Genomic DNA, 11049 nt, shown 5'->3' with positions numbered 1-11049 from the left:
GGGAGGGGAGCCGACGTAGTTCAGGAACTGGGCGTAGCTTCGGTTACTGTGGTAGCGGGGACGCTTAGGCAGGGCCTGAGCCCAGTTTAGAGGCCAATGCTCCTCCCGTCCTTTGCATGGCACCCAAGAAAGAGAAAGGCGGGACTGTGAACACCAGTTCTAAGATATGGGAACCCTCGCTCATAGCTGCACAGTTCAATCAGGTGAGCCTTGAGCCCTTTAAGCCCTCCCTGCCCCCGGCAAAGCCAGAGGCCCGGCCAGACCCTCCTAGATGACGCCTTCAGGCTCGCCCTCTCATCCGTATCTCTCCATGGCCTGATGGTTCCAGGACCCAGGGTCCCAGGGACAGGGAGTGCTTGATAAACGAGCGGAACTTAAGGGAAGAAGGAAGGGAACACCACCCACCAGGTGAGTCAGTGTGATTACAAAGGTTGGTGAGAGCTGCGTGGTGGGGAAGAGAGGAGGTGTCGCTCTGACACCTTCAGACCCTTTTCAGTGAAGTCGTCCAGGTGGCACTCCACAATTGTACTGGAGTTCCTTTTGTGGACTTTTCGTTTTCTCCTGACACCTTCTAAAGGATGAGAATCGTATCAAATCATCTGTGGCCTGACCCATAATAGGGCTTTAATAAATGCTGAGTGAAAACAGACACGGAGTGCCTAGAATTACACTGTATTTAGTACAAGGGAGCCTTGTATAGATATAAAAGATGATTTTTTTATGTAATGCCCCGATCCCACTATATTAAAATTTTGACATATTTTGAAGGTGTAAGAGATCAGAGCAATGAGGGGTTGGCGGCCAGCTTACCCACAGGATGCCACAAAGGCACCAGGCAATTTACAAACCACCTGCCCCAGGACTTCAAAGTGCATGAGATCCCCGAACTCACTGGATCCCCACCCAGCTTCAGTGAATGAGGAGCCCAATAGCTCTTGTCACCTGGGGCTGGAAATCCCCTTCTACATTAAGCTGTTTCTAAGTACAAGTTAGCATTTGAGAAGAGAAAGGTGGTTTCTGGAAATTCCAGCCCGCCTTTGTGAACTACTTTAAAAAGTAGGGAAAAATTTTTTTTTCGTTTTAGGTATGTCTATATGGTGCACTAGAGAGTTAGTACTTAAAGGGAAAATTGATCTAAAGTCTTGTGTTGCCCTCATGAGAAATTTTTACCTATTTGTCTTTATTTTTCCACTATAACTGTTTATTTTCCTATTAACAGTAATTCTGTTTGATAAGGAAATTAGTCCTGATGAAGAATTATGCAAGTACTTATGATACTCCTGATGCTGATGTGATGTCATGGAATTCTGGGTCCTTTCTATAACTTTAGTAATGCCGGATGTCAACTCAGTAATCCCCAGTTACTTTCTCAAATTCTCAAAAATGTTTTTCAAAGCACTTTGTAAAAGCACCCTCTCTTTTGCTTTTATAAGTCAGCGCTAGCCAAAATAATTTTTTCTCCATTTTCTTTGAGATTGTGTAGGCCAAGTTTGGTCTTGGAGTGAACATTTCTGCTTGAATTATAAACTGCTGAACAACGGAGTTTGATGGAGGTGCTGACACTGCATTAGCTTTAGTGTTGCAAATATGAAGCTATAATTTTCCTAGTTGAATGGAAAACCTAAAGGCACTATTTGTCCTTATGGCTTGAAAACCTGAAATAATATTCAGCTTTCTTGATCCTACTCAAACAATATAACTTCAATAAATCTTATGTATTAATAGAAAGAATTTGAACTCAAAGTAATATGTAGTTTTAACTATAAAGAGTGAACTCAATTTTCTTCGGTTTGTTGGAATACACATTTCCTTATTACAGGAAAAAGACAACTACCCTCCACCTCCTCTCACATTTTTCTCTGCTTGATTTCATGTCTGATCTAAAAGAATAATTCCCAGATTAACCCAGCAGTTCAATGCCCAGAGGCATGCCCTAACCACCAATGAAACGGACTCTGAATTTAGGTTATAGATGACTGAGGGTGTGTGAATTTTGAGCATGCGTAGTGTGCTCTATTATTTTAGTATCCAGAGAGTTTCTTTCTGTGCACTTGTTACTCATGTCCAAGTATGTGTGATTGAGTGTGTGTGCTAGTGTGTGTGTTGTATTATGTGTGTGTGTTGGGGGTGGGAGAGAAGGAAGGAATTCCTCCAGTCTTCCATAAACCAGTTTTTAGAATGAACTCGTTGGATAATCCAAATCAATAGTATTTTTGAACTCATGTTCATGTTGGGTAGGCTTTAAAGAGAATAAACAAGTTCACAATTTGGTTTTATTGAATTTACCTTGTATCACTGTCTCAGGTTGTCCTTTCAGGCTGGAATAATTATCAACTGTTTTATACATTTTAGTTGGTTTTAAAATATAAAATGATAGCGAATAATACAAAGCATTCTATCACTAAGCACTAAATGATTAAATAGAGGCTAGAGGTTAGAAAGATGAATATGGGCTGGGATAGTCAGGAAATGATTTGTAAAATATTTGCCTTCACCTGGGCTCTAAATAATGGGTGGAATTTGAACAGGTAGAATGAAGGAGCATGATTATTTTATGTAGGGAGACTAATATGTGCACAAAGTAAATCTGACACATTTAGTTTGGGAGAAAAATGTACGTTAGACCACTTCTGGGTATACATTGCTCCTAAATTAATTCCATCAAGGAAATGGTCATTCACTATCTTTGCTATCCATATACCAAAATATTTAACTTATTGATATGAGTGAAATATCACATCTCAAATTATATAAAAAGAAAATAGGTACATTGGCAATACGATTATAAAAATACCCTTTTGTGTTAGTATGTATGTGACACAGACATTGTATTTATTATCCGTAGCAGCATTAAAGAGTCAAAGATGCCTTAGTATCATAGAGATTAAAATCTTTCCATGCAATGGTCAAAGCAAGCTCTGTTGGCCACAGTGAGAGGAAGAAGTGTTAACTTTAGCAGTCAGTACTATTTAAACAGTACTAATTCCCCATCCTTCCCTCTCCTCACCCCCTGGAAGCTGTCATTGTACTTTCTGTCTCTCCAAATTTGACTGCTTTAGGTACTTCATGTAAGTGGAATCATATAGTATTTGTCTTTTTGTGACTCTTATTTTACTTAACATAATGTCTTCAGGGGGTTCATTCATATTGTAGCATGTATCAGGGTTTCCTTACTTTTTACATTTTATTTATTCATTCATTCATTGATGGACTCTTGGGTTGCTTTCACCTCTTGGCTGTGGGGTCTGTGTAGCCCAGGCTGGTCTCAAACTCCTGGACTCAAGCAGTCCTCTCACCTCGGACTCTCAAAGTGCTGGGATTACAGGATTAAGCCACTGTGCCCGGATTTAATTTTTTGAGGAACTACCATGTTTTGCACAGTGGCTACATCATTTTGCATTCCCACTAACAATGTACAAGCGTTTCCGTTTCACTACATCTTTGCCAGCACTTTTTATTTTTTATTTATTTATTTATTTTTGGTGAAGTTTGTTTTTGTTTGTTTATTGGTTTTATTTTTGATTTTTTAATAATAGCTGTCCTAACAGATATGAGGTGATATCTCACTGTGGTTTAGATGTTCATTTCTCTAATGATAAGTGATGTTGAGCATCTTCATTCTTTGTCTCTTGTAACAACTTTTGACTTAAAGTCTTTTTTGTGTTATAGTTGCTTAACCTCCCCTGCTCTCTCTTGGTTACTATTAATATTTGCATGGAATATCTTTGTCTGTCCCTTCACTTTCAACCTATGCATATCCTTAGAGCTAAAGTGAATCTCTGCAGATAGCATATACTTGGATTCTGAGTAGTTTTGTTTGTTGTTTTTTAATCCATTCTGCCAGTCTGTTTTATTATTGTAGGGTTTAATACATTTACATTTAAAGTAATTACTGGTATGAAAAGACTTACTTTTGCCATTTTATTATTTGTTTTCTATATGCCTTACAGATTTTTTGTGTCCTTTGTTACCTCCATTAGTGCCTTTATTTGGTTGATTTTTTTTTTGTGACATGTTTAGAATGCCTTCTCATTTTCTTCTGTGTATGTTCTATAGATATTTTCTGTGTGGTTACCATGGGGATTACATACATCATAAAATTATAATAATCTGTCTTAAATTGATGCCAACTTACTATCAATTGCTTATATAAATTCACTTTACAGCTTCATCTTCTGCATGACTTATGATGTCACAGATTGTACCTTTATATACTATGTACCCATTAGCTTAGATTTATAATTAGTTTTATACATTTTTCTTTAGCTCCTGTAGAAAATAAAGTGGATTTGCAAATCAAATTATAATAATACTTTTTAAAATAAATGTGTCCATGCATTTTTTTACCAAAGAAATTTATATTTTTATATAGCTTTCAGTTACTATGTAGCATCATTCATTTCAACTTGAATAACTCCCTTTAAACTTTTTAAAATCAGTTTTATTTTTGTATTCATATGTAATAGAGGTACATATTTTAGAGGTATATGTGTTAATTTAATACAATCATATAGTTTGAAAAGATCAAATGACTATAAGTAGGATATTCATCACTTTAAATATTTGTCTTTTCTTTACACTAGAAACATTCCAATTATTCTCTTCTAGCTTTTTTGAAATATATGATAGATAATTGTAAATTATAGTCACTCTACTGATCTATTAAACACTAGGACTTATTTCTTCTATCAAGCTCTGTATTTGTATCCATTAAGCAAACTATGCCCCCTCTTCACTACTTTTCCCAGTCTCTGATAATTGTTATTCTGCTCTTTATCTTCATGAGATCTACTTTTTTATTTCCCACAAAAGAGTGAGAACATAAGATATTCATCTTTCCCTTATTTCACTTAGCATAATGAACTCCAGTTCCATCCTTGTTGCTATGAAGGACAAGATTTCATGTTGTATGGCTGAATAGTATTTCACTGTGCATATGTACCGCAAATATATAGTTTTCTTTATTGATTCATCTGTTGATGGGTGCTTAGATTGATTCTATACTTTGGCTATTGTGAATATTGCTGCAATAAACATGGAAGTGCAAATCTTTCTTTGATACATTGATATCCTTTATTTTGGCTATATACCAAGTAGCATAACTGCTGGATTATATGATGGTTCTATCATTAGTTTTTTGAGGAATCCCCATGCAGTTTTCTATAATGTCTATACTAATTTACATTCTCATCAGTGGTATACAAAAGTTCCACTTTCTCCACATCCTTGCCAACACTCATTATGCCCTTTGTTTTTGTTAAAAGCCATTTTAACTAGGGTGGGATGATGTTTCATTGGAGCTTTGATTTGCATTATCTGATGATTAGTAATGTTGAGCATCTTTTCATATACCTTTTGGTCATTTGTACATCTTTTTTGAGAAATGTCTGTTTGAATCCTTTGCCTATTTTTAAATCAAATTATTTGGGGTTTTTACCTATTTAGTTGTTTGAGCTCCTTAAATACCTGGTTATTAATCCCTTGTCAGATGGATAATTTGCAAATATTTTCTCCCACTTCATGAATTGTTTTTTCACTTCATTGATTGTTTTCTTTGCCGTGCAGAGCTTTTTAGCTTGAAATGATCCCACTTCTCTATTTTTCCTTTGGTTGCATATGCTTTTGAGGTCTTACACACAAAAAAAATTTGCCTAGACCAATGTTCTGAAGCATTTCTGCAATGCTTTCTTCTAATAATTTCATAGTTTCAGGCATTAGATATAAGTCTGCAATCAATTTTGATTTGACTTTTGTATATGGAGAGAGACAGGGTCTTCATTCTTCTGCATGTGGATATCCAGTTTTCCCAGCATTTATTTTCCATTTTTTGAAGAGACTGTCCTTTTCTATTGTAAGCTCTTGGCAGTTTCGTTGAAAATGAGTTTACCACAAATTTGTGGATTTATATCTGAGTTCTCTGCTCTGTTCCATTGATCTATGTGTCCATTTTTATGCCAGTCCCATGGTGATTTGTTTACTATATTTTGAAATCAGGTAGTTTGGTGCCTCTAGCTTTGCTCTTTTTGCTTAAGAATCCTTTGGTTCTCCTGGTTCTTGTGTGGTTCCATATAAATTTTAGGATTTTTTTCTATTTCTGTGAAGACTGTCATTAGTATTTTAATAGAGATTGCATAACTGTAAATTCTTTTGGATAGTATGAATATTTTTACAGTATTAATTCTTCCAATCCATGAGCATGGGATATCTTTTCTTCTTTATGTATATCCTCTTCAATCTCTTACATCAGTGTTTTCTAGTTTTACTTGTATAGATCTTTCATTTCTTTGATAAAATTGATTCCTAGGCATTTTATTACTACTGCAAATGGGCTTGCTTTATTGATTTTTTTTCAGATTGTATGCTGCTGGTGAATATAAGTGCCACTGAGTTCTGTATGTTGATTTTGTATCCTGCAACTTTATTGAATGTATCAGTTCTAACAGTTTCTTTGGTGAAGTCATTAGATATTTCTAAGTATGAAATCATGTCTGTGAACAATGCTAATCTGACATATTTCTTTTCAATTTGGATGTCCTTCATGTCTATCTCTTGCCTAATTGTTCTGGCCAAGATTTCCAGCATTATATTGAATAAAAGTGGTATAATTCAACATCCTTTTCATCCTATTCCAGATCTTAGAGGAAAGGCTTTCCATTTCTTCCTGGTCAGTATGATTTTAGCTGAGGGTTTGGCCTTTATCATTTGAGGTATGTTTCTTCTATACCCAGTTTTTTTATGGTTTTCATCCTAAAGGGATGTTAAATTTTATCAAATGTTTTTTCATCATCTATCGAAATGATCATATATGTTTTGTTCTTGGTTCTATCCATACAATGTATCACGTTTCTTGATTTGCCTATGTTAAGCCATCCTTGCATTCCTGACATAAATTCCACTTGATAATGGTGAATTATCTTTTTAATGTGTTGTTGAATTTGGTTTGCTAGTATTAGGTTGGTGCAAAAGTAATTGCAGTTATGGCCATTTTAATGATATTTATCACTTTATCAGTGATACTGACCTATGGGCTTTTATGTTGTTATTTCTTTGTGTGGTTTTGGTATCAAGGTAATGCTGGCATCACAGGGTGAGTTTGGAAGTATTCTTTCTCAATTTTTTTGAAGAATTAGAGTAGAATTGGTAATAGTTTTACTTTAAATGTTCAATAGAATTCAGCAATGAAGCCACCATGTCTTGGGGTTTTATTTGATGGAAAATTTTTTATTACAACCTCAATCTTATTATTCATTATTGGTTTGTTAAAATTATCTATTTATTCATGGTTCAATCTAAGTAAGTTGTGTGTGTTAGGAATTTATCCATTTCTTCTAGGTTTTCCAATTGTTGATGTTCAGTTGTTCATAATAGTCTCTCATGATTCTTTATATTTCTATGGTCTTAGTTGTTATATCTCCTATTTTGTTTCCAAGTTTATTTACCTGGGTCTTCTTTCTTTTTCCTTAGTCTAGCTAAAGATTTGACAATTTGTTTATCTTTTCAAAAAAAACCCAACTTGTTTTATTCCATTGATCTGTATTTTTTTAGCTTCAATTTCATTTATTTCTTCTCTGATCTTTATTGTTTTCCTTCCACTAATTTTAAGGTTTGATTTGTTCTCACTTTTCTAGTTCTTTGAGGTACATGACTGATATGGTTTGGATCTGAGTCCCTAACCAAATCTCACCTTGAATTGTAATCCCCATAATCCCCATGTGTCAAGAGAGACCAGATAGAGATAATTGAATCATGTGGGCAGTTTTTCCCATGGTGTTCTTGTGATAGTGAGGGACTCTCACAAGATCTTATGGTTTTATAAAAGGCTGTTCCCCTGCACTGGCTCATATGCTTTCCTACCTGCTGCCATGTAAGATGTGCCTTTGCTTCTCCTTCGTCTTCTGCCATGATTGCAAGTTTTCTGAGGCCTCCTCAGCAATAGAAAATTGTGAATCCTTTAAACCTCTTTTCTTTATAAATTACCCAGTCTTGAGTATTTCTTCATAGAGATATGAGAATTGACTAATATAATGATTAAGTTGTTTTATTTGAAGTCTTTCTACTTTATGAATACAAGTGTATTCCAATAAACTTTCCTCATAATATTTATTTTGCTGTATTCCATAGGTTTTAGTTTGTTGTTTTTCCATTTTCATTTGTTTCAAGAAATTTTTTAATGTTCTTAATTTTTTCATTGACCAATTTATCATTCAGAAGCAAGTTGTTTAACTTCCATGTGTTTGTGTAGTTTTTGAGATTTCTCTTGTTACTGATTTCTAGTGTTAATCCTTTGTGGTCAGAAAAGATGCTTGATATGATTTCTACTCTTTTTAATTGGTTGAAGTTTGTTTTGTGGCCTAAGATATGGTCTATACTGGAAAGTGTTCTGTGTGCTGCTGAAAAGAATGTTTATTCTGCAGTGTTTGAGTGAAATGTTGTGTAAATATCAGTTAGGCCTATTTGGTGTAGTGTGTATTGTAACTCCAATTTTTTTTTGGTGATTTTTTGTCTGGATTATTTGGCCATTACTGACAGTGGGTCTTCTGCAATCATTGTATCACACTCTCCCTTTACAACTACTGATGCTTGCTTTATATACTTGGAAGCTCTGATGTTGGATGCGTATTTATAATTGCTATATTTTCTTCCTGAATTGACAACTTTATCATTATTTAGTGACGACCTTTGTCTCTTTGTGCAGTCATGATTGGTAATTTATTTTACCTGATATAAGTATAGCTATTCTTGCTCTGTTTTTGGTTTCAGGTTGCATGAAATACCTGTTCACTTTCAGGGTATGTGTGTCTTTATAGGTGAGGTGGGTTTCGTATAGGCAGCATAGAGTTGGGTCTTTTGTCTTTATTCATTGAGCCATTCTATACTTTTTAATTAGAGAATTGAGTCAATTTACAGTCAATGTTATTAACGACTTACTATGGCCATTTGTTGCTTGTGTTCTTGTTTCATAATTCCTCTTCCTTTCTGTCTTCCTTTGTGATTAAGTGATTGTTCTCTGGCAGTATATTTTAATTTGTTTCTTTGTATTTTTATGAATCTATTATAGGTTTTTGCATTGTGGCTACCATGAGGCTTACAAATTATTTTAAAGAGATGACCACTTAGCTTAGAAAAGTATAGAAACAAACAATTTTAAAAACCTTCACACTTTAACTCACCTCCCATTTTGACTTTATGTTGTCTCAATTTGCATATTTTTAATATTGTGTATCTCTTAACAGGTTGCTATAGCTATTACAGTTTTTGATAGATTTGTCTTTTGGGCTTCATACTAGAATTATTAACTGATTGCACACCATAATTACAGCATTAGAGTATCCTGGGTTTGTTTGTGTACTTAATTTTACTAGTGGATTTTATACCTTCCAGTATTTTCTTTTCACACCTTAGTGTTTTTTCTTTCACATTAAAGAACTCCCTTTAGCTTTTCTTTAAGATGGGTCTGGTGATGGTGCCTTCTCTTAGCTTGTGTTTATCTCGGAAAGACTTTATTTCTCCTTTGTATTTGAAGTGTAGCTTTGCTGGATGAAATGTTCTTTGATGGCAAGTTTTTTGTTTTTTTGGTTTTTTTTTTTTTGTACTTTGAAAATGTCACCCGAATCCCTTCTGGCCTATACACTTTCCATTGAGAAGTTTGTTACCAGATGTATTCGAACTCTTATATGTTATTTGCTACTTTTTTTTTCTTGCTGCTTTTAGGATTCTCTCTTTATCCTTGACCTTTGAGAGTTTGATTATTCTATGACTTGGGGTAGTCTTATTTGTGTTGCCTAATGCAATGATCTCCCTCAGCTTTTGGTTTTCTGGGAATGTATTCATTTCTCCTTCATTTTTGAAGCACAGTTTTGCTGAATGTAGAACTCTTAGTTGACAGTCTTTTTCTTTTAGCACTTTTAATATAGCCTCCCAGTGCCTTCTGGCCTGCAAGGTTTCTCCTGAAAAATTTGCTGATAACCTTCTTGAGAATCTCTTATACATAATGAGTCACTTTTCCCTTGCTGTCTTTAAAATTCTGTCTTTAGCTTTTGATAGTTTGATTATGTGTCTCTTTGGGTTTATCATACTTGGAGTTTGTTGAGCTGCTTGGATTTTCATATTCATGTCATTCCTCAAATTAGAGATGCTTTTAACCATTACCAATAAAAGTAATCTGTCCACCCTCTTTCACTCTCTCTTATCTTTCTGGGATTTCTGTATGCATCTACTAGTCTGCTTGGTGGTATCCCTTAAGTCTCTTTTGCTCTATATACTTCTCTTTATATATTTTTTCTTTTTGTGTATGTGACTCTATAATTTCAAATGGCCTGTCTTCAAGTTCACTGATTGTTTCCTCTGTCTCATCAAGTCTTCTGCTGAATCCCTCTGGTGAAATTTCCAGTTTAGTTATTGTATTTCTCAGCTCATGAATTTCTGTTTGGTTCTTTTTAATCATTTCTTTTTGTTGATATTCTCATTTTGTTCATATGTCAGTTTCTGAATTCCTTTAATTCTTTAACCACATTTTCCTGTAGGTGTTTGAACATATCTAAAACAGTTTTAAAAAAAAAAAATTGCCTTGTAAATCCAATGTGTGTATTTCTTCAAGGACAGTTTCTGAAGATTTATTTTGTGGACATTTCAATGGGGCCATATGTTCCAATTTATCTGTATGCCTCGTTGAAAATTGGGCATTGGAAAAAACAGCCACTTCCAGGTTTTGAAGATCGGTATAAAAAATTTTCACTAATTAGTGGGATATGTCCAGAGCCTTAGTAACAGCCCAGGATAGAGGCTTAAAATCTTTCCAGGTCTTTTCTGGGCATGCATGAATTCTTCCTGGCTCTGTGTGTGGAGTTTTTTTTTTTTTTTTTTTTTTTTTCTTTTTAAGACAGGCTCTCACTCTATCACCCAGGCTGCCATGCAATTGCACAGTGTTGGCTCACTGCAGCCTTGACCTCCCAGGCTCAAGCAATCTTCCCAAGTCAGTCTCCCAAGTAGCTGGGACCACAGGTATATGCCACCACACCCAGTTAATTTTTGTATTGGTTTGTAGAAATG

The 11049-nt window shown here is 34.9% G+C and overlaps 1 protein-coding gene across 5 annotated transcripts in view; it reads left to right on the top strand.

The window, feature by feature from the left end:
• Nucleotides 1-4: 4 nt before the first annotated feature.
• The window catches only part of SPAG17 (sperm associated antigen 17), a 232623-nt gene continuing 221578 nt past the window's right edge, over nucleotides 5-11049 (top strand). For 4 of the 5 annotated variants that reach the window (XM_021922730.2, XM_021922743.2, XM_021922725.2 and 1 more), the window contains exon 1: nucleotides 5-203. In XM_021922730.2, the coding sequence (XP_021778422.2) occupies nucleotides 117-203 (87 nt within the window). In that variant the 5' untranslated portion in view covers nucleotides 5-116. Of the gene's footprint in view, nucleotides 204-329; nucleotides 409-11049 lie in introns of those variants that run through there. The other variant, XM_031652336.1, reaches the window with a different exon arrangement.

Source organism: Papio anubis, chromosome 1, assembly GCF_008728515.1.
Source record: "Papio anubis isolate 15944 chromosome 1, Panubis1.0, whole genome shotgun sequence".
NCBI lineage: Eukaryota > Metazoa > Chordata > Mammalia > Primates > Cercopithecidae > Papio > Papio anubis.
Note: the sequence above shows the minus strand (reverse complement) of the source record. Positions and strands in the feature narration are given on the sequence as shown.